This window comes from Rhipicephalus sanguineus, chromosome 3 (genome assembly GCF_013339695.2).
Source record: "Rhipicephalus sanguineus isolate Rsan-2018 chromosome 3, BIME_Rsan_1.4, whole genome shotgun sequence".
NCBI lineage: Eukaryota > Metazoa > Arthropoda > Arachnida > Ixodida > Ixodidae > Rhipicephalus > Rhipicephalus sanguineus.
Genome location: NC_051178.1, coordinates 231,758,536 through 231,782,289, shown reverse-complemented (window position 1 = coordinate 231,782,289; position 23,754 = coordinate 231,758,536). Strand labels below are relative to the sequence as shown.

Sequence of the window (23,754 nt, the reverse complement as noted above, 5' to 3'; positions counted from 1 at the left end):
CAGTGCTTGCAAATGCGGTCCCTCTTAGGGCCGCCGATGTGGTCGCATGCAGTGTAAGCACTGTCAGTAACTTTTTTTTTTCTCTCTCTCTCTCTTTGCTCGCTCTCTTCGCAGGCAATGTCAAGAGGGCTACATGTGTCTGCAGGGTATAGGAGATAATCCAGACTATGGCTACACCAATTTCGATACTTTTGGTTGGTCTTTTCTTTCGGCGTTCAGGCTAATGACACAAGATGCTTGGGAATTATTATATCAAATGGTGAGTGATCATCTTCTGTGTTGCACTTTCAGTGATTTGTAGCACGTGAGAGTACGCGTTATTGTTCACTACTCAGCATAAAAGAACGTATAATATGCCTTTGGCATTGTTGCGTTTCAAGCGCTCATTTGAGCCTTCTACATCAGTGCACACCATCGTAGGACTGTAGTAGGCACCTAGGACTTAAAAGCTACCAAATACGAGTTAACATGTAAGGGCGTGCTATTCTTTATTTAGAATACTTGCTGTACGCTACGTCAGTAGGCCTTAAACGTTGAAAGCACTTCCGTATTCAATATTTTTGTAACGTTATGAAGGAGCAAACAAAAACATAGACAACATTGTCCATCTCCTGGGTACGTTTGCGAATGCAGACAAAGAGAATTACTGAAGTGGCGCTGAAGAATAGCACCTGTAGAAACAGTACTAGTGCTGGAATTACTAAAGGTGCTATCGAGGTGTGTCCCTCGAAATCTCGAAAAGTTCAATTCTCTGGTGAAGGACCAGCGCGAAATAAGTGGGACCACCGAGACATCGAAGCGCTCAGCATCGATTGTAAGTTGCCCAGCCACATCTCAGGGGGTTACATAAACCGTTCTGCTATCGCTTAAAACGCAGACAAAACAAAATAGAAGGAATGAAGTGGTTTATAGATTCCCTTTTTCGAGTGGGGATCGACACAGTGAAGACACACACTATTACTGTTCACCTCGTCCTTAATTCCGAGCAAAACGTGATGCTCGCCGTACGAAGTAGTTCAGAGTTCTTTTTATCCTATTTTTTTCTTAAATACGTTGTCTCTATTCTTGCCCTCCTTTCTTCTCTCCCCTTCTTTTTCTGTAGGTGCTAAGAGCGGCGGGGCCCTGGCACATGTGTTTTTTTGTGGTGATAATATTCCTGGGCTCCTTCTATCTAGTGAATCTGATCTTGGCTATCGTAGCCATGTCATACGACGAATTACAAAAGAAGGCCGAAGAGGAGGCGGAGGAGGACCGCCTTCTCGAAGAAGCCATGCGGGCCGTGAGTACAATTTCTTTCTTCTTTTTTTTTTACTGTCGATGATGCATCCTAGCAATGGAGCTGAATTACAGCGATGCCCTTTTTTACGACCGAAGAACCTGTCTGCAACTTACAAAGCATAGACAACAGTGCCGTCTGTATTGGTTTAAGATGACTCACGTAGATCTGGTGCAAATGCTTTCAGCATTTATACGAACAAGTTAAAATCAGTGCCATAAGCTGTCGTTTGCAGATGTACAGTACTGCCAATGGTAGCGTGGTTTGACGTTCTATTCAAACAATTAAAGCAAAATGCTGCTTGCGCAACCAATATCCTGTTTGGGAAAAATACTTAACGCTTTATACAAAACTGATGGGGCGAATGAGCTCACTTTAATTAAAATGGCAGTTAATAAGATCACGTTAAAACGAACTATATTTCTTTATTTTTTTTGTAAACTTATTTCTAACATCGCGAGCAACGACAGCCAAATGCAAAGATGCTCTCAGGTTTGCAGTCGTACAATAGTTTCACCAAGTCTTTCCATCACGCGTGACAAACTTTCACGGTGTTCAATATATCTCACTTTTGTTCGAGGAAGCAACGAAATAGGGTGGCAGACTGGGCGTAATTTCCTGATACATATTAGCGCACAAAACGACGAACACAAGAAAGAAGACGAAGACAAGCGTTCGTCGTTTTGTACTCTAATATGCCGCAGTCAGTTACGCACGACCAACTAGCCCAAGTTGCCGAAGGCGAGTTGCTTGAAATGCGCTGGTACTTGAACAAAATGACGGGACCGTCTTTTGCACTGCTGTTCAAGTACCGTGCAAGCAACGAAATCAGTTTCGCGCACTCACTGTCGCTGACCGCCGATGTGCCACATGACAGGAAGAAGAGGCTCGCGCCGAGGCGGCGGCCGGCGGTGGCCGTCCGCACGACACCGGCGACAACGGCAACGGCGGCGGTCAGGTGGTCAAGAGCCCCTCGGAGTTCTCGTGCCGTTCGTACGAGCTCTTCGTGGGTCAGGACCGGGGCGCTGAGGATCCCAGGGACCTCCGGGAGCGGGCGAGCCTAAGGAGCGCAGACGCGGCGGCCGAGCAGCTAGACGACCTCTGCTACCCGGAGTCGCGGCCGCGCTCCGCCGCCAACTCTAAGGTGCGGAAGGTAATCCTACACCCTCCCACCCTCCTCTCTACGCCGCACGACACACGCACGCTCATTTACGCCGCGTGTAATTATAGGGCGCACTCCGCTCAACTGCACGCGCAAATTCGAACAGCCAATCACGCAGGAGTTAGCTCATGGTGCTAGCGAAATAGGAGACCGGGACGAGAAGAAGAAGCACAGGACCACGCTAGTCCCGTGTTTCTTCTGCTTGTCTTCTATTTTGCTGGAACCATGACCTATTGTTCTCGATACCAACTAGCCCAACTTTCCGCCTGAAGAGTTAGCATTTCATCAAGGTTAGTTTGTTCTGAAATCTTGGCATGCCGCTCAAGCACAAAGAAGGAAAAGGGAGGCAGGATAGAGTGCAGTGTGAACCAACTAGTCTGCAAAGAAGTATAGTTAGTGTACTATTTTAGCCTGTCCCACGAATTAATCTTTCTGGGAGCTCCCCGGCCACTGTGCACGTTTGATTAATCTTGAGGGACCAGAAAAAAAATGCGCTTCAGGTAATACACGCTCAAGATAACTTTGTCTGCCTCTTGTGTGAGTGATTGTGTTACCTTGAGCGCACCTTTGATACCTATCAAGTAAGAAATCAAATAGCCCGCCATCATGTCGTTCTTTTTAATCAAAGATTTTATTTGTGAGGTTCTGTATAACGGTTGCGCGCTGGAGGAACGCCGGTAGTATTCAGGGCATTAGAATTCTAGCGCCAGTAAATGACCATATGGTCAGACCAGAATAATAATGGGTCTTCCAACATTTATCTGAACGTCCGGATGAGCGAGCTTTTACCGTTCACACGTGACATACGACGACCCAGTACTAGGTACCGATAACTACGCTTTAAAATGAGAAGGCGCTGTGATTCTTATCTCAAATGCTAGATCTGACACATCTTAAGTCACTGCTAAATTTTTGTGACTCGTTCATCAAAATAATTAAACACATTTCCTTAGGTCCCAGGCTGAAGCTTTATTTCTCTATAAAGCTTTGGTAATCTAAGGAAAGAGCACTGCCAAATCCCATCAAAAGAAATATCTCGTGTACATGCACGTCTAATGTAATATCAGGACGCTATCTTTGTCTGTCTCTCTTTGATATATACAGGGTCCTCACAGTGACTGTGTCTCAATCTTAAGTGCATGGTTACTTCATGAGTACTGCTTTCCCTGTGTTCCAGTGGCCGAATTTCAAAAGTCACCAAACTTACGGCCATGGCCTTTAGCACGCATATCGCCACCATTTCGCATCTGGTCACCACTTAGTCTTTGTGAACCATGGTCACTGAGCTACAGTCACAATTCGCTAAATAAACGCTGCTAAAGTAAATGTAACGAGCTAACTGTTGTGCATTTTACACCCGTTTCCTTTGAGCGCCTTAAGCTCTAGAGGAACGACTGTTCCTGTATGAACTGTAGGTGAACTTTAGGGAATGAGCGACAGATGGCGGTAAGCAACCGTGCCTTTGTTTCACACGTGGCCTGCTGAGAAGGACTGAGAGCGAGAAAAGAAATGGATTTGAAGCCCGTCTTAAGACTCATGATAGCCTTAGTGCCGTTTCATTTCGTCACAGAAAACACATTTTCAGTGAGATAGCGCACATTAAGCTTGAAGTTACTAGCATTTTAATGCTAATGCAGTAGCCAACAATTTAGTGCGGTATTTATATTGTGTTTAGCTTTGCTGTGCTTCCTTCCCCATCCCATGTTCTTGCACGGAGACGGAAATTCAGCGATGTCGATTGTAGAGTCATTTATTTTAGATTCGACACTTTTTTGTTCACTGAGGTGCCAGTATATTAAACGCAACCTCAGAAGCTTAAAAACAAAATTCGTGGTGAATCTTCATTCTGTCGTCAAGGTAGTTAATATTACGTAAAACTGTGGAACCTCGTTATAGCGAATTATCGTCACCGTGACAACATTGTCCCATAGGGTGGTTGAATGAAATCGAAAATAACCAGCGCTACAGGGCCTGCAATCGGGTCCTTAAAAAAAAAAACTCATCTAGCCACGAACAGCGTCGGAACCTGAAAGCGCCTGATTCAACAGTCCAAAGCATCGCTATTTGTAATGACACACTTATCGTTCGAATAAAGGTGCACTAATCATCCTTAACGCTGTATGCTGAAGTGAGTTTGCAGCTCCAGAGTATTTCGATCTGAGGCTCGAAGTCGCCAGAGCTCCGAATGTCAGCTTCCAACCATAGTTGGCGCCACATTAGAGCCAAGCCTTTTCTCGATCGCTAGTTTCATCACAGAGTTCTGCAAAGAGCAAAAAAAAATGTTTTCTGCGACCTACACATTGTGTGGTAAACATGGCGTTTCACACTTCGTCACCAAAGGCCTCAACAACAAATTATAGTCGTTTATCCAATATTCCTAGTCCGATATTCCCATAATTCGCTATATCCGATAAGTTGCTATATGAATATTCGTTATAACGAGGTTCATCCGCGCGAACGAACGCGAGCTGTGTACAGAGCAAAAGGCTCGCCTTTCGGGTGACAAGGCTAGCCGCACGCATGCGACGCGCGTCACTGCGCCCCGCTGACCAACACGTGGGTTCAAAAACTCTTTGTTTGTTTGCAGATATTAGGGCGGCGTTATAGCAGTCCCTTTGTGAGTATCGGGAAAGGGGGTCCCTTCTATTCGGGCAACCCTCTTCACTTGTCGGCCTGAGTTTGTGTGTCGTCCCTCTTATGTTGGCGCTTTCGTTGACGGTGTTGACTAGTCCCGTGTTTTTCGACTGATTTCAATTATCTTATTAACTCTTCGATTTCGTTTACTGCTTTCTTTTTTTTCTTTTAATTTACTGGTGTGGCTGGAGAGCTTGTTCGGTTTCGCCTTTCTTTTTCCTTTTCTGTACTTCTTTTTTGTTTCCGTGTGGTTCTTAGCATTTGTCCTGTTGTAGAATATTGTGCAAGCTTAGTTCTTAGCTAGAGCTAGACTAGACGTGCCTATTTCCTTGTGACATCGACGTGCTCCCTGAGAAAACCAGCCGTGGACAATTTGTTACCACCGCATGACGAAAAGATGCAAAGACGTTGTGGTAAAAAAAAAAAGTTTCTTCTACGGGCAATAGTTAGGAAAGTTCTGGCGTCATCTCTGTCTAATATCCTCCGCATTTCGCCTGGCATTTATAAGGTTGAACTTAATTTTTGCTTGTAGCCTTTTTCGAACACTGCAATATTGCATTTCACTCAAATCAGCTGCAGCTATGTTTCATTCTCTACAGCTAATACACTAACATATTCAAAGACCTCCTCTTAAAACAACGTGAAACCATTTTCATCATATGACGTAACTTAGGTATTAAACAGCGTCCACGTTTTGGAATATAGTTTCCACCTTGACTCGCGACAATCGGCACCAGCGAGCATTCATGCATTTCGTCATTTGCGCAATTGCACACGGCTGGTTATAGTGAACGGTGTTTCTCGTAGACTGCCCGCAAAACCTCGGTAACAGCTGCAGAAGTAACAACGCGGGAGCAGCAGCCGCTCGTTGCCCTACAATGCAAAGTAGAGAGAAGTAAACACACTCGCAGCTGCGTTGCAACCTATTAACAAAAGTACGAGGTAGCGTCCTGCTCCTATGCCCGTAGGGCGGGTGTGGCCCTCTCCCCTATCGATTGACCCAAGCGGTAGTGGATTGCGTAGACTGCTCCCCGTAGCTGTTGTAGCGGTGTCGTGATTCTACGTAGAATTGGCTCTTGCATTTCACCCCCTAACTCCCCTCATCGGTGCGGAACGATGCAGTCATCAACCGTATCTGCAACGAGGACGGTTCTTTCGAGTACCACTCGACTCGTTACGTTGTCACATTTTCATTTGTTACATACAGTGCCGCTCCCCTTAGGTACCCCTGGCGACACCAGTAGGATCTGAGAGGCTGGAGTGCCCACACCCTCCCCTTGATAGCCGATATAGCCTCCAGGGGCAGAGACGACGAGTTTCTTTGCAGACTCGTGGGCGGCCTTCCCATTTAGTGCATGCGACTGCTCCGCTTGTGTGTGTCTCTGCTATGGAGATGCAACTTTGCGTCTGGGCTGTGACTGGAACACTGTCTGCATGAGTGTGGAGCTGATGCCTGACAACCTTATCGTCGCACGCATGCCGATGCATGCCCACTACTAGCATGCGAGATCTTCAACGCTTCACATCATATTCATAAATCTCACAACTCGTCAAAAAAGTTAAAACGCACGCTTTTGTGCTGATTCACTATTTACTATGGCAGATTCTCCTCTTAATAGGAAACCTGCGCATAGAAAGATATATGAATTGGCTGTATAAAGAAAAAAGCAGTAAATAGATCTACTCAATCATCAACTAAAGGGTCTGCACGTACCACGTTTAAGATAGTCTAAGTAAACGACCCTTACTTCTTTAGCATACTCTATGCTGTGTTCACTCAAAACTAGTGTGTATATATGTTGTGTATTTGTTTTGGAACGCAGACCTGTACACCAAATCTTACATACGTATTTAAATGTCATACTCACGTTTGCAACTACGCAGTGCTGCTGCCCTTACCAAGAACCCTTGATCATGCGTGCTACGAGCTGCTTTTATTGATATTTATTTGCAAAACCAAAATGACCCTCTTGTACAAGCTTGAGCACTCATAACGTGAATCCGGAATATTTTGCAAGGTGCTCGATCGGAGTTGCTACTTAAAAAGCCATCTCTCATCCACCATGCCATCACGACAGGCATGCAAGCTATCCTGATGTACGCATTCTCATCTTAAGTGTGTTCTTTGATGTTTGGCTTGACCTTTGAGCAGGAGTGCGCAGAACGGTGCAACTTAGACCTAACCACGAGAGCTTAGTCTAAGCAACATTGTCTGGCCATCTTTACTCACACAGAAAAGTTTTTTTTTTTATCATTTGGTTGTTGCCGCGGTGTGGCAGTCAAGGAAAGCAAAACCGTCCTTACCACAATGTAGCTAAAGCGAAACATACTATTGCTACCCAGTACATCTGAGCAGAGTTCTAGGGACAGAGATTACGTTGTGCTAGCCGAGACGGCGTTAACTCAATAGGTAGATCTCTATAGAAAGGATGCTGAGAGGCAGAATGCGGGCACAACCTAATACTCACTTGCGTCCGTTTCTGGTCTGTCACCCGGGCGCTCCATTCTTCCTGGTACGTTGCACCAACTAGCGCATTATTAAGCATCACCTAGCAATTAAGTGCGCTCTTAGAATATGATAGAATGTTTATAAGTAAACACACGTGATGTCTTTATTGGATATCGTCCTCTAGTGTCTACGCAATACAGCTATAATATACGCGAAATGAACTCCCACAATCTGTCCTCCGATTGCTTGACATGAAGTTTGAGCACACATCTTGTCCGAACTTTAGAGTCAGGGAAGTTCTTCACTTCAAAGTGTGTTTCGCCGAAGGACCAGACCTGCGCAGAGTAGCCAAAAAGCGTACAGCGAGCTACCCTTAATCTGCCAGCCATTCTTCGTGGCCATAGTGGTCGGTGTTCGCGTTATAACTGCTCATGGCTGTACGTTGCCGCCTTTTAGCCAGTCTCTCACGGCTTTGTCTTGTTGCGTTTTCGCCTGCCAGCTCTCTGCTTTCTGGGTGGTGCGCCATTCTGCGTTGCGTTGAACCCCTGTTTCTCCCGCCGCTTCACCCAATCTCTCTTTTTCTCTCGGCTTCTCTCTTTCTCTCTTGTGCCGCGATCTTTCTTATGTGTTGGGCGACCTGGCCAAGCAAGGCTGTGTTCCCCCCTGCATGCGTCACGTGATACCCCGAAGCCCGGATGTTTTTGCAGCGCATCACTAAATGGGAAAAGTGACGAAGGCTATTCGCACCGCGGGTGCCGCAGAAACGTCCCCTTTCGCATTGGCCCAGGGTAAGTAAAAGCACGCACGCGCGGCGCTCCCCTTGACCCCGCAACAGCCTAGCTCCCCGGAATGAAGACGTGCTGCGACGCCAGCCTGTCCCCCCTGTTGTGACGTAGCTGATCCCGATGCCCACGTAGAGGTGCGGGTGGTGTCTCTCTCTCTCTCTGACACGCTCTCTTTCTATCTCTTTCTCTATTTCTATCTCTCACTCTATCTGTCTGTCTATCTTCCTCTACGCTTAGATTCTTCTGACGACGGAGACGAACTGTAGACACTCCCGTAAGCAGTCTCTGTACGAGTCCCCCCTATGTCCAGACTGTCTCAGATTTCTCTACACTGCTGAGACGTAGCACCCCGTCTTCTCCCCTGCGTAGACAAGGAGGACTTCCCCATTAGAAAATGCTTAGCAAATGCAGTACGCGTGTCAAGGCATTATGTACGTGAGCTTTGACACTGTCTGCCTATAGCGATCAGCGTGTAACACAAAAAAAAAGTCTTGTCATGTGCACGTGCCGGCCTGTTTAGCTTATAGGTCTAAAAGACTGAACGTACGCTCTCGCTCTGAGCTGAGAGCTTAGAGGATGCATGCAGCGGTTCCGGCGTCCCGCTAGTGTCGTAGAACTGGCGGGCTTCCTACTGAAAGTGTATCGTGATGTCGTCACTTTATTGTTACGTATCTCGAAAGTGTGTGATCACAGGATAAGAAAGATTCCGTTTCAATTGAAAACTGAAAGCAGCGTCTGCGACGCAGTCAAGGTGCTTTTATGCAGTGAACTAGCGACTGTTTCTTGCGCAATCACAAGAAATTTCAGTTTTGTTTCATGTCCAGGCTGTTTTTCTCGCAGCTGCTTCGGCAGCGCCCGCTTTAGCCAACTAACTGACCTATTTAATCCACATTTTTTGTGAGCAGTAAAGGTGGTTAGACGCAGTTTGAATAGAATTGGTCAGAACATTGCGAACAAACCATAAAAAGGCCACATTTCTACGTAAAAACAACTGTAATGAGATAAACGCAAAGATGAACGAGCAGATAACTCAGAGATATGCGCCAAAGCTGGAGTTGGTCTGAGTATTCCTTTTGATAAAATTTTAAATATCAACCATGATACTCTTCATCTTGTCAGACATGCTTATATTTCGGAACGGATCAAAGCTATCTCTCTCTCTCTCCTTCGAGACAAGAAGAAACAATGTATATACATGTCAGCGTTCACGCCACCGTGGAACATGATACGATACTTTGAAGCACCTCCGCTTTGGCGGTGAACATACTATGCCCACTTGTTTACCGTGTTCTGAATAAAACGTGTTTTCTGTGTGCTGCTTCCACGTGGTGCATTCAATTAGTGCGAATCGTAGACATTGTGATACATTTAGCGACAAATAAACAATGAATTTTGTTTCCGCGAACCAGAATTACAGTATTGCAAAAGCACGAATTTGATAGCGCTCGAATCTGGAAACACCAATTGGCACCTCTTTATAAGTGGTGTCCAAAACGCAGTGCTCGTGAAGAGTTTCCGGCTTTCCACTTGCTTCCGGCGTCTCTAATCGGCAAAAGCATTGCCTCCGAGACCTGTCTCTATTACTGCGAGGAAGCAGTCGCTTGGAACGGGATATGCACACCGTATATTGCCGTACAGCCACCTTATCGCGCAGACGCTGTTTTGGAAGCCACCGCAGTTGTGACTAAAAACTTGTTTAGTCGATTCTCGAAGCATGTATGTGAGCTCTACATTGCCGTTGTAAAGGTTAAAGGCAAATTTTTAACTATATGTTGAGCGATGCGACATCATACATCTTAGACTTCATTGACATCATTGTGAAACACCTGTCGCCTTGCCGGTGCTCACATCCTCGCGGTTTGCACGTTCACAGTGCGCACGTAGAACTAATCATGTGTTGCCGTCGCTAACCGGGGAGATGTCGTTTGCAAGTCACTCGAACGAAAAGAAAAATAGGCACATAGCGTTGGATTGTACCTTATCGCAAGCCTATTATTGGCCAGTTGAATAATGTTAGATGGTGACATCACAGTCTTTCATAAAGCTGGCTTGTCCTTGCAAATCAGAAAAAAAAGGCATTTGTGCATTATATGCGAGCAGCTTAAGGACTTCACCGATTTTTCACAGGCGTCCATGGGAGACTACATGCTGACATGTCTGAAATGCTACACGAGCGTTTTGGTTGTATAACGTGTTGTTGTAACTTCCGCGTGTAACGTTTTGAAGCTTTTCCAGCTGGTTAATGAACGAGGCAACAAAAACATTTGTGGTGTGCAAGGCACACCGTGGGGACATGCACCACTGAGACGCCCGTAAAGAGTCTGTGAAAGTCATAAGCGCGCCGATAGCTTAAATACTACGTAGAGTGGCGCAGCATATAGCTCCATATAGTGTCGTCGTTTCGATCCCTGGTTAGCGACGGCCGCGTTGCTTGCAGTGCATCTGACTCCCCGCTTTGTCTGCTTTCTCTCTCTCTCTCTCTCTGTCTGTCTCTCTTTCCTCTCTTCTGTCTGTCCTCCTCCTCCTCCTCCATCATGCGGACATTGGTGGGCGGCCCGGGGAGCAGGCCAGCCTGAGCCTACCCGGCTCGCCCTTTAACCTCCGTAGGGGCAGCCGCGGTAGTCAGCTGAGCGTGAGCTGGCGCAGCAACGGGCGTCGCCTGGGCGATCGCAAGCCTCTCGTCCTGCAGACGTACCGGGACGCTCAGGAACACCTGCCGTATGCCGACGACAGCAACGCCGTCACGCCCATGTCCGAAGACAACGGCGCCATCCTGCTGCCCATGTACGCCAGTCTGGCGTCGCGGCACTCCAGCTACACGTCGCATTCGTCGCGCCTGTCGTACACGTCGCACGGCGGGGACGTCTTCTGCCGAGGGGGCGCCGCGGCGGGCGCGGGACCTGGCGCCGGTGGTGTCCTCACCAAGGAGAGCCAGCTGCGCTCTCGATCGCGAAACCTGCAGGGATGCTACTACTACGAGGTCTCTCTCTCGGCCTCTTCTTCATCTCTTTTTCACACTCCCTTTTTCGCTCTTCTTCTTCTTTCTTTCTCTCTTTCTCTTACTATCTCGGTCTGTTTTTTTTTTTTTTTTTTCTCTTGTTATGCGCTTGCACTCTGGCCTCCGCCACAATCATCACGCTTTGTGCGCCATTGCTAAGGTCTCCTTTGCCACGCCTCCCGTCGGCTGCTGTAGAAGGGATCTCACCTGCCCACCCGCACGTCGCATTTTAGACTCAACATGTAGCGTGACGTCACCTGTGACGAGCCATCTCTTTCAGGCTGTTCCCCACAGCGCGCCTTAGAGGCAACCACATGAAACGTGTTTTCGACGTATTGTCGACATACCGCTCCTGTTTCATGCCAGTCAGTGTTTACCGTGGCATAATGGCTCGATGTGGTTTTTGGTTTAAGTTGCAACAGCCTGTAACCCAGCTCAGCCTTGATTACAGCGTGGAGGTTGAGCTGTGTGAAACAGACGTAATAACTCAGCGCCCAACACCCCGATGACTCAGCGTACGCCGCCAATACTTTTCATGTGGTTTGCCGGCTTACGAGTGAGGACAGATACCCCAAGCGGCGAGGATCTTTGCACGTTTCTAAATCTGCTCCTACAGAATATTCTTATGAGGATAAAAAAAACTGCTTAGGGTACATGACGTTATCTCGCCAGTCTTCTCGGTAGATTCGGAATCGCATGCTCGTTGGCATTTTTCTTATACAACTTATGTTGTGTCCTGTCATATTTCTTTGTGAACTCAACCTATTTTATCATTTCTCCGTTTCATAAAAACTGAAAATATTCATGCTATTGAAGCACGAACGGACAGACACAGAAGACCTCTGTTTGACCTTGAATACCACGAATATATAGCAACTAGCCCAGCTGTCTACTATATGCTGAATGGCTTATCATCAACACAGATCGCAGTGCATGGCGGCATGGCATGTCACACTTTTAAAAATTATTTTTTCACCACTTACATCGATAAACTACATCAGTCTTGTATCTTCAGTCTTAATAGCGGCGATATAGGAAACACTAAGCCCAAAAAATCATCTAACTGTAAAGAATGCAGATGTGTTTGCTGTCACGCACAGTAAAACATCAGAACTATATGAACGAAAGCCACCATTGTCACATTCAAATTTTTATGTCACCCGCGAAAGCTGTTCTCTGTTCCTTTTGATTATCTCGATTGTTTATATTGTGAAGGGCTTACCAAACTAAAGCAGTATCACTGTTGTTTTTTCGTTTATTTAGCTGTACATATTACAAGCATACTTCAACACAGATATTCTTAGAACAAGGCTATCTTTTGTAGGCCGGAATAAAGTTCCAAGCTTAAGACTCCAGGCTTACGAACAAATTTTGTCAGCAGATGATCAGGTGCATTTCGACAATAATGAGATCCAAAACCGAAGTCACTTTAGAGTCAGGCTGTACCTGACATATTAACTCGTCTCGGTTAACTAAGTTCTAAAGCCATCTTATTTCTCAGACACCGTAAAACAAAAAAGCCAACCGACATTCAAAAAATGCTAAAAATGGAAAATTTGCTGTGATGCCCGTGAAGAATACTTTATGACTTGTACAATTGCGCCCATTCTGCATTTTGTGAATGGAACGTTTCGTTCCAGGAAATGACTCTGGATGGGGAGGAATGTTTGGCTGTGAAGAAGCAACCGGACAACCCTTTTATTGAACCGTCGCAGAGGCAAGGCCTCGTAGATATGAAAGGTAAGTGCCACCAGTTTTTCATAAGGACAGTGTCACCATGCCCCACCTAGGCATAGTCGGCAGAGAGAAAAAAAAAACAGGCGCTGAATGGCATAAAAACGTGCCGTGATGAAGTTTCCTTATATTAGTTTAAGAAGTTTATTGCAACCTTGTTTGAATCATTTAATAAGTGGGAAGTTCGCTCTATAGTCTATTTTTTTAACCATTTCATCGGAAATATTTCTTTCCCTGCCCTCACTGGATACAACATTCCTAGACTTCAAAGTAACTTTACGTTATCGTTCGTTTGTGGGTATTCATAGTAAATTGAGAATTCATAATCTTCTTATATTAGATTTAGTTATGAATTAACTTAGTTACACCTTGTCTTGTCTAGCGGTACATGTCTGGTGAACGGGTCAGCTATTACGATGCTTGTGGTTATAAGAAAACTACTAGTGACTCAAGACAGTACTATACGGGGGAAAAAAAATAAAAGAAAAGATACAGTGGTTCTTCTATAATCGCGTCGTGCACACATTTACCAGAGTTATGCTATAAAAATACAGATGCTGGGCCAAAATAAAAAAGAAACTTCATTAGATACTGCCTCTGCGTCTGTTCATGCCAATAAAACCGAGGAGTCGAACACGGGCACTGGTACTCCACGTCATTCCTTATCACTAAGTGCGCCACTAATATGTGGCGCCACAGAACTTATAAAAAGGAGTAACAAAGGTGACATAAACCTCAATCTCTCCCCATCAAGCCATTCATTTATTTAGAACAGAACAGATAAAGAAGCGCTAGGAAACGAGCAACAATGGACAAAAGGGCTACAGCACGAGCGCTCGTGCTAGCGCCTTTTTGTCTCGCTTTGCTAGCAATTTAGCGCTTGTTTATTCGGCAACCTTGGCTAGTGTCGGCTGAGGTTGGCCATTTGGTGTTTTAAAAGCCGCATTGTCTTCGTTACTCTCAATTCAGTGACTGAGCTGACTGCCAATTTGTTCTTTCTCTCTCTCTCTCTCCCTCACCCTGTAGACGTGATGGTGCTTAACGACATCATCGAGCAGGCCGCGGGGCGCCAGAGTAAAGCCAGTGAGAGAGGTATCTATCAACTCCGATTCTACCCTCCACCCTTTGAACCCTACCCGCCCGCCCCCTCCTCTGACCTTTCCTTCGTGTGTGACCTTGTGTTTCGCAAGAGAGCACGGACCCTTCGTAGGCGCTCGCCTTGGAGTGCTGGCACACGCGCCTGCCTTTATTTCTTTTTTTCCTCCTGTACTGAGTGTTAGTACCACGCCTCGTCCAACGTGGTCATTCCAGCGTTCAACCCGAAACACGTAGTATACCCACGGTCTAATTTATGAAATCCTTAAGCTCATTGTAGAAAGAATTTACTTAAACTACTATACTGAGGGGAAAACGCGAAATATTTCTTATACAAAACGTTTCTAATTTTCTAAGAAGCATACAGGTCTGGTTTCTTTGCTACAATCACGTGACCCCTACTACCCAAGACCACACAGTATTATTTTAACATCAGTAAAATTAAACAAAAGACCAGATCCTTATCAACACCTTTGTTCAATGAAATTATTTAAATCTAAATATTACGTGCCCATTAACCATTAAAACATGCAGTCGCATATCAGACGCTTGCTTTGTTTTTGTTTTGAACTAAATAACGGCTGTTCGCGGAAGCTGTGCTTTATCTGCTACGTTTACGGCCACGAGATTTCTGCCCATTTCTGCAAGTCCTAACGCATAAAAGCTGAACACGTGAACGATACTTTAACGAAAAATACATACGTCACCAGTGGAGTGAGTTTTCGTGTGCGAGTACTTGACCACGTGTGTGCATACCCTAGTTGTCATGTCCATGTGCACGGTACAGGACTGTACTTGTGTGTGAAAACCTACTCTGTTATTTCTTTCTCATTTGTAGTGATGTGTTCTTACGAGAATATGCGAGCATGCCAATTTATTTCGAGTGTGCATTCTAGCTTTGTTTGTAGCCTTCGAGAAACGTTGTCGATGATTTCATTAAAAAGGCATGTGAAACGCCTGCGAGTTGACCTGGTTTTGGTGTCATGACTTTCTATGCCACGTGATGTTTTTTTTTTATTATTATTATTTTGCAAGTTTCGACGCTGATGGGGGCAACACTGACTCAGTCAAAAAGTTGCGACAAGTGCTTGAGGAAAGTGGAAAAGAATTTACCTCTGAAACCTCGGTATCCGCTTGATCCTATCATGGTTCAAGGGTTACTTCGCCTTTTAACTTTGGAGAACAATCTGAATTCGGGTATAGAAGAGCCCACTATTCAAAATTTCAAATGTCCACCACGTCTCCCAACCAACTACAAATAACGACCATTCCAAATGGAAGTGCGCGTACATGTTCAGTTCCTACAAGAATGCAAGACAACATCTCCAGATTTGCTTTTGTGCCTCATACAAATAAATGTTTTTCATATCATGACTTCTCTTTGTAAAATTAAGAAGTGACAAGTAAAATGAGAGACGACCACTTATATCATATTTTTTCCAGTTTATCACAACGTCTGAGTTCGAAACGTTCGCATTAAAAGCATGTGTATACAAAGCTACGTGAATATCCAACCGTATTTACCACAGACTTGGCGCAAGACGCAGGTTAAGCGTAGTGACGGCGACTGAGCAAGTGCAGCCCCCGTCAGTGGTGTGTGTTTCGTGTGCCTGCCGCGGTTTGGTGAAGCCCGTCGTATCTTGCCCCCCATCGTGTAGCTGCCTGTTTTATTTTCCTCGTACCGTGTGTCCCTAGTTGGCGGCGTTAGACGCCCCCCACGGGCTCACTGGCGGCCATACTTAAACATTATTCAGTGTCCATTTATTATTTCCCCACAGAAAGGGAGGAGCAGGAGAGGCCCAAGTTCAAAGACAAGTGCATGGCCAATTGCTTGAAGTGTATAGACATGTTCTGCGTGTGGGACTGCTGTTGGTACTGGATCCGGATCCAGGAGATACTAGGACTCATCGTGTTTGACCCGTTCATGGAGCTCTTCATCACTCTATGCATCGTGGTCAACACGCTATTCATGGCCATGGACCATCACGCCATGGACCCAGACTTTGATAATGTCCTCAAGAAGGGGAATTACGTAAGTGAAAGTGCCTCGCTGCGTAGTGCCCAGTGCGCCGTCGCCGTCGCCTGTGCTGTGCTCTTCGCCCCAGTGCCTGTGTGTAGATCCGCTTGGTGCTTCCACGACCGCATCCTTTTCTATTTTCCATATCTTGCACCCGAAGTAGTGTGCTTCTCTTTATTTCCTCTATCAGCGCGTAGTGTTCTCTTTTTCTTTCACGTCAAATTCGCCAAGCAGAGCGTTTGACGCTTGGCCCGCCACGCCCCTCCTGCACCGTTTTCGGAGGGGCCCTAAGAGGTGAGAATAGTCGGTATGTTTTTTGGCAGTTGAAGTCATCACGCTTGGTGAATGCGTAGAATGTTTCATTTTTTTGCACGGGTTTTGGAGTCATTTTTTGAATATTTTCTGCACAGTACTAGAATTCTACTCTTTGGCATGCGCTAAGACGCGAGTGTTCTGGAAAACAAGTTCCTTGGTACATATAATTTTTTAAAACTAGTTTCACGAGAGTAAAACTGAATATAGTCTCGACACCGACAGTGTTCTAGCACTATCTGCATTTAAACTTATGTTAACTAATGACACTTACAGTGAGTATAAGGGGGTGGTATAAAGAAAGCTCACTAAATATAGAATGACAAACGTTCTGCTCGTCTTCTTTGTTGTTTGAACGAGTGATATAGAAGGCGTATTTTTTTTGTTGTTGTCATTCGTGCCACCAAAAGTGCAACGTAACTTTGTTTCTGATCAGAGAAAGGTGAGTTTATTGTTGCAGTTACTGCATCTGTGTGCGCCTCTTATTGACTCGTCAACAACTCAAGGAATGTGAGAAAATTATCAGCTGGGATCGCAAGACTTTTGGGGTAATGTGAAGTTGACACATTCAGCATGTGCGTGTATGTGCATTACAAGTATGGAATCACGTACAGCCAAGATATAATCTAAGCCTTTTGCGTATTTATTACCTGAGAAAATGAAGTCGGCAACGTAACACTTAATGAGCGAAATGAAGAAACTGCAAGCGTATCAGCTTTCGTACGCCTGAGATACATCTCTGATTAGAAGAGATAATTATAACCCATAAAAAGTTCATTGAGGTAAGAGAAGTCTGGGTTATGTTCCTTAGGGCAAGTAACGAATAACAAATGACGTAAGGATCTTGTCACCAGACGCAGTAGAGTTCACGCTTTTTTCAGTGCCTGGTAGTGCTTTTGTCTGTTTCTTTCAGCATCCGTAGAAACCACGATCACAGCGTCGCAAGAAGTCACTGTAGCTGCATGCCAGTAGGCAAGGCCTTTTATTCTGATACCGCTCTTTGCCAGAATCGTAGAGCTTCTGTCTGAATGGTTTCGCGTTGAAAACAAGCCGGAGACGCACGTTTCCTTTCACTGGTTGTTCCGATGAGAGGAACCACGAAGTTGCATGCCTGGCACCGCCGGTAAGTTACGACCGCTCATCAACTCTGCGCTATGCCAGCACTCACACGCGTCGCAAGATTGATTCTTATTGCCTTGCAGTTTGCTTGACTTCTTTTCTGCGCGCGTAAGGTTTTAAGCATGTATATCTCGAGAAGAAGGGACTGATGCTGTAGAAGCTAGAATTCTGGGCGTTTTTAATTCGACGCGGCAAGCAGCGTCATTAGGTGTCACTTCGTTGCGAATTCAAATAACAATTATTGGGATATATAAACTGCTTGTCGGCGTTACTGGGGAACTATGAAAACTCTGTAAGAGAGAAAAAAAAGTATGTTGTACAAAGTGCGTAATGCTGATCAGAATGCTTCAAAAGTATCTTCATGTGTGCAGTAGCCATTCTGGGAAATGAAACGCATTGGAGACTGGGGCCGGACTCCCAAGGATTTATCATCAAAGGGGTGTCTGTCATAAGTCGACAGCATAGTTTTGGTCTCCTTCTTTGCCACCTATTCCTCTCGATTCGGTTTCTGAAACGCTGCTCACGAGTGCCTGTTCTGATCGAGTGCTAACTTCTTACAGCACTTATTATTAACGGGGCCTCTTATCGTGCAACGTGCTTCTGGCGAAATCGCAACTTTCCTTTGCACGCGAGCCTCTCTGCTCGAGCTCATTTTGCCTTGTACGCTTCTCTTTCTCTTGCAGTTCTTTACCGCGACATTCGCGATAGAAGCCGGAATGAAGCTTATGGCCATGAGTCCAAAAAACTACTTCCGCGAAGGCTGGAATATCTTCGATTTCCTCATCGTCGCGCTCTCCTTAATCGAACTAAGTTTGGAAAACGTCCAAGGATTGTCTGTGCTACGTTCGTTTCGTCTGGTGAGTTAAATTCTGACGCACATCGCCTTCAACTCAGGTTTGTATGTATATAAGATGCATAAGTAGACCAGTGTATGGGATGAAAATACGGTAAAATCTCGTTAATTCGAACTGACGCTCTGGTCCCGGCACAGCTTCTATGGGGGGAAACACCCGGTAATACGAACGCGTCGGTGTCCACGACGGTTAATTCGAACTGGGAGCCCCCTGGCTTTCATCGCTCCTCGCAGAAGTCGGCCCAGAGTGATCACAATGCGTTAAAAAACCAAACCAAACCAAATCTACTAGAGATGCAAAAACAATAAAACAGCAGCACTTCTCCGCAGATGAGAATTGGGACGCTGCGCTGGAGATCTTGGGCAACCTGCAACGATGCTCATGGAGTCGCGAAATAAGAAGCGAAAGCAAATGCAAATTACTGATTACTTTTAATTTTGATTGCGTTAACTCTACTATGTAAATTAACATGTTTTGGAGCATAATTAGCGCCATATATTTCGACATTAAGGCTCACTTCTCACATGAATGCATGTCGCTGCTTGTTTCTGGCGTATCGCTGACTGATCAATGAATTCTGCTTGCTGTTAGAGCTCCACAAACTTAATTTACGAAATCACCCGCCACAAACGCGTAGTATCGCCTAATTCGCGATAACGAGTCCAGAGGTGGCTTCTTTGTGTTTTGCCGCGCAGTGTGGCGCAATGTCCATTCATTCTAGCACCCGCCCGCTAATTCGAACTCAGCTTAATTCGAACATTTTTATAGTCCCCTTTGAGTTCGAATTAACGAGCCTTTACTGTAATTATATTCCGATGACAATAATGATAACACCTTTTCGTAACTTACATGCATAAGAAAATCAGTATGACCAACACATGGCTACGACGAGCGCGAGAAGTCGTGCATACGTTCATAAATATTCTTCAAACTGAATCAATCCGAAATTCAAAAAAAAAGAAAAGAAGACGCGGTATATGCATCATCGAGGCCAGATTTTTGCACGTTATATAGAACGAGAAGCTTACGCTCGGTGTGTATTTCTTTCGACAGCTACGTGTGTTCAAGCTAGCCAAATCGTGGCCTACCCTTAACCTGCTCATCTCTATCATGGGGAAAACCATCGGTGCCCTCGGGAACTTGACCTTTGTCCTGGGAATCATCATCTTCATCTTCGCCGTGATGGGAATGCAACTCTTTGGCAAGAACTATGAAGAAAGTAAACACAAGTAAGTACTACGGGCACAGCTTTCATCATTCATCTTCTTCACCAGTATATACTCATAACAGCTGCCATAGCCGTTGTTATCGTCGTCTTCGTTCAGCGCGCGGCTCAGCAAAATTAAAGGGAGACATACAGGTCCTCCCACCAGACAGAGAGTTAAAAATTGAGGGAAAGGTAGGGACGTCAACCATAATTACAACATCCGGTTTGCTACCCTACACTAGGGGGAGAGAGAAAGGGGAAAGAAAGATGGAAAGAAGAGCGGAGAGAAGAGCAAGCTTGCGAAAACAAACAAACAAAACAAAAATGAAAGGAAGGTGCGGAGCGGGAGTACTAGGGAAATATTCGTGGAGCATAGCGCGTCACGAGAGCACTAACGTGGCGACGGTAGGAAGTCACGAGCCAACACTACAGTTACGATTTACCGTTAGATAATAATCGATTTGCGAGGAAACCAATCACCTGACACTGTATCGTCTGCTAGAAAAGCAATTAAACAATACAGACATGGCTCACACGGGCTCTTAACTAGGCCATCTGCTTCGGTGTGACTGCTAACCTTCAAAGGGGGTACGTTTCTTCGCATCGATGTTCTGACGAGCCGGGTGGGGAACAGCAGCAGGGAGGGAGAAGCCGAGAATAAGCCGAGCATAAGCGTGGGTGCTATTCACCGCGTGTTTACAGGAGGTTTTCAGGGCCCTAGATTGGGAAGAATTAGGGATAAGAGTTAATGGAGAGTATCTCAGTAACCTGCGCTTCGCTGATGACATTGCATTGATGAGTAACGCGGGAGACGAATTACAGCTCATGATTACTGAACTGGATACGGAAAGTAGAAGAGTAGGTCTGAAAATTAATATGCATAAAACTAAAGTAATGTGGAACAATCTTGGCAGAGAACAGCGCTTCGCGATAGGTGGCGAGACGCTGGAAGTTGTAAAGGAGTACGTCTACTTAGGACAGGTAGTAACCGCGGAGCCGAACCATGAGAGTGAAATAACTAGAAGAATAAGGATGGGATGGGGCTCATTCGGCAAGCATTATCAAATCATGAATAGTAGTCTACCACTATCTCTCAAGAGGAAGGTATATAACAGCTGCATCTTACCGGTACTTACCTACGGAGCAGAAACCTGGAGACTTACAAAGAGGGTTCAACTTAAATTGAGGACGACGCAGCGAGCGATGGAAAGGAAAATGATAGGTGTAACCTTAAGAGACAGGAAGAGAGCAGAGTGGGTCAGGGAACAAACGGGGGTTAAGGATATCATAGTTGAAATTAAGAAGAAGAAATGGATATGGGCCGGCCACGTAGCACGTCGGCAGGATAACCGGTGGTCATTAAGGGTAACTGACTGGATTCCAAGAGAGGGCAAACGCGTGAGGGGAAGACAGAAAATTAGGTGGGTAGATGAGATTAAGAAGTTTGCAGGTATAACGTGGCAACAGAAAGCACAGGACCGGGTTGATTGGCGGAACATGGGAGAGGCCTTTGCCCTGCAGTGGGCGTAGACAGGCTGATGATGATGATGATGATGATGAAGCGTGGGTGCAGTAAAAGCATTTTTGGCACGCCACTTTCAGCGTGTACCAGACGTGGAGAAAACGCATACGTGAACTCCCGAGCTAAAACCGTCTGAAAATGAGACGATTGCGTGAGCGGAGAGCGCTCGCAGCTTTGGTCACGCGAAGTGCGGTCACCGACGGAAGTATACGGTGTTCGCCACCGCCGCCACACTGTTCCGAGATAACTCGCAAGAGCCCGCGGTGCAGTGCCCATGCGGTGCGCTCAATAAAAAGACCTGAAACATGCCGCATTTGAGAAGCAGCGTCATGATTGTGCGGTTTGGAATTGTTTTCCTTGTCTTAGCTGTCGTTCTCGTTGGCCATCCAGTGTTGGCACGCAGGTTAACCTTCCCTATACACTCTTTGGTTATGTCGATGAGGCGAGTTGGTAAGTGCGGGTTGTACTGACCAATCTAATCACCAGCCTTGTCATTACAGGCTGACAATTTTTTTACTTATATATGAAATATATAGGAAGGTAGGCTACGTAAGAGCCGGCTATCCCATCAACATACTATTAATACTGAAGAAACACACAAAAAACAAGAAAAACCAGAAAGACTGAGAGAATAAGGAAAGAAAAACAGTAATCAGAAGCACTATTTACATATGCAATTTCCGCCGTATAAAGAATGGGCAGAGTCCAATGAACACACGCGCGCGCAGATTACCGCGGATAGAGTCCGTATACAGATTACATATGTTCAATAACAACACAATACTTTGAAAAGATGCAATAATGTCAATCAGAAGCAGCTCAATAAGCTTGTGTCCATTAAAAAATCACGAAAAGCGCTCACTGCGCCTGCTTCATTGTCAGGGTGTGGCCCCAGTTCAAGCACATTTATACTGCTAAAACAAAATTAGCGTACGCTGTTTTGTAACTAAACAAAGCGGTGATGGCCGAATTCGACATACAAGAGTACGATAATTTCTATACAATACTATCATCATGTTGATGGGTTAGCCGACTCTAATGTATAGCTTACCTTCGCATGTTTATTTTTCATATTTAAATAAAAAAAATTTTTTTCATTCTTTCTGATCACTGCAGTGGTACAAAATATTAATTTGGAAACTAACATAAGCTTTCCGGTCTGTGTTCATCTGATTTTTTTCTCTCTCTCTCAAAATTGGCCACCCTGTGCTTCTTTTCTTGTTATGATGTACCCCCATTTATGTCGATCGGGCGGGGCTCCGAAACTTATCTCGCTAATCATCATTCCTCACTTTTTTTTGTGCAGGTTCAAAGATAACATGGTTCCTCGGTGGAACTTTGTTGACTTCATGCATTCGTTCATGATTGTGTTTCGAGTGTTGTGCGGCGAGTGGATCCAGTCCATGTGGGACTGCATGTGGGTCTCTGGCTGGCCCTGCATCCCCTTCTTTCTCGCTACGGTAGTCATCGGGAACCTTGTGGTACGTTCTCCAGCTCTTTACACTCGTTCAGTTCTCGGTGATGCTACTTGTTTCGAATGTGAACTATTAACAGTTACGCTACGTTTTGAAAGTTCGGAATAACTAACCCAACGCTCAATTTTTAGAGGTGCATGCGTTTTGTTGAACGTTGAAACCCTCTGCGCGATCTTACGTCAGCGCAAACATACACGACCATCTCTCTACTCTGTCGCTGTTTCTTCAGCCTCTTCCCTCATCTCTTGAATGGTGTATAACTGCAAAAAGTACAAAAGTGCCTCTAAAACGTTCGCGCAAGTACACTTTAGAGCCAGTCAGTACCTTTCGATGGTGCGGCAAGAGTCCAAAGGCAAACCTGTTCGCTTCCTACAAAGCAAACGTGGCTCCGAAAAATTACTTACACCAAAGACAAACTGCGCCCACTCTAGGTAGCCTTTCAGGTAATGTAGATCAAACGTCAGCTACACGTTTAACCCGCAGAAATGTTTAGCGTAACTTTAAAAGAAGATATATCTATACATACATACACAACAGGGAAAGCCGAGGATGTTAACTGCTGTACTAGTCGAAGCTACGAGGCAGCTGTACGAAACTAATGCCATTTAACGTCATCGTACTTGCGCACAGTATGCCGACATTGTGAAGCACTATCTGCCAATTTCACGCAGGGATGCACAAGCGTGTTTTTACTGCTGACGTTTTTTTCCGTTATGGGGGACATCGTTTCTGAACATATTGCACACGAGACGAGACATTAAAAGAGGGCATCGTGCTCGCTTTCCGCCCCATCGCGTAGAGCACGCTCCGAACGTATTGCACGCGTTCGGGAGTAACGAGGTGTACTTGTTCGACGCCGCAGGTGCTCAACCTTTTCCTCGCCTTGCTGCTGTCCTCGTTCGGGGCGTCCAATCTGTCCCAAGCGAATCCCGACAGCGGCGACACTAAGAAACTACAAGAAGCCATCGACCGGTTTCACCGGGCCAGTCGGTGGATCAAGTCCAACTCTATGAAACTTTTCAAGGTTTGTGAAGGGCGCCGAGCAGTGTCTTGGCCCTGCCGTACTTCATCGCATACAACCGCCACTGGTTAACAGTGGATAACGTTGGCTGGTG

The 23,754-nt window shown here is 45.6% G+C and overlaps 1 protein-coding gene across 2 annotated transcripts in view; it reads left to right on the top strand.

The window, feature by feature from the left end:
- The window catches only part of LOC119388393 (sodium channel protein para), a 64,795-nt gene that overhangs the window by 6,870 nt on the left and 34,171 nt on the right, over nt 1-23,754 (top strand). The window contains exons 7-16 of one of the 2 annotated variants that reach the window (XM_049413928.1): nt 115-259; nt 1,103-1,279; nt 2,154-2,420; nt 12,945-13,044; nt 14,065-14,130; nt 15,912-16,165; nt 18,265-18,438; nt 19,489-19,664; nt 22,471-22,645; nt 23,502-23,663. In XM_049413928.1, coding sequence (XP_049269885.1) covers nt 115-259; nt 1,103-1,279; nt 2,154-2,420; nt 12,945-13,044; nt 14,065-14,130; nt 15,912-16,165; nt 18,265-18,438; nt 19,489-19,664; nt 22,471-22,645; nt 23,502-23,663 — 1,696 coding nt within the window. Of the gene's footprint in view, nt 1-114; nt 260-1,102; nt 1,280-2,153; nt 2,421-10,833; nt 11,287-12,944; nt 13,045-14,064; nt 14,131-15,911; nt 16,166-18,264; nt 18,439-19,488; nt 19,665-22,470; nt 22,646-23,501; nt 23,664-23,754 lie in introns of those variants that run through there. The other variant, XM_037656100.2, reaches the window with a different exon arrangement.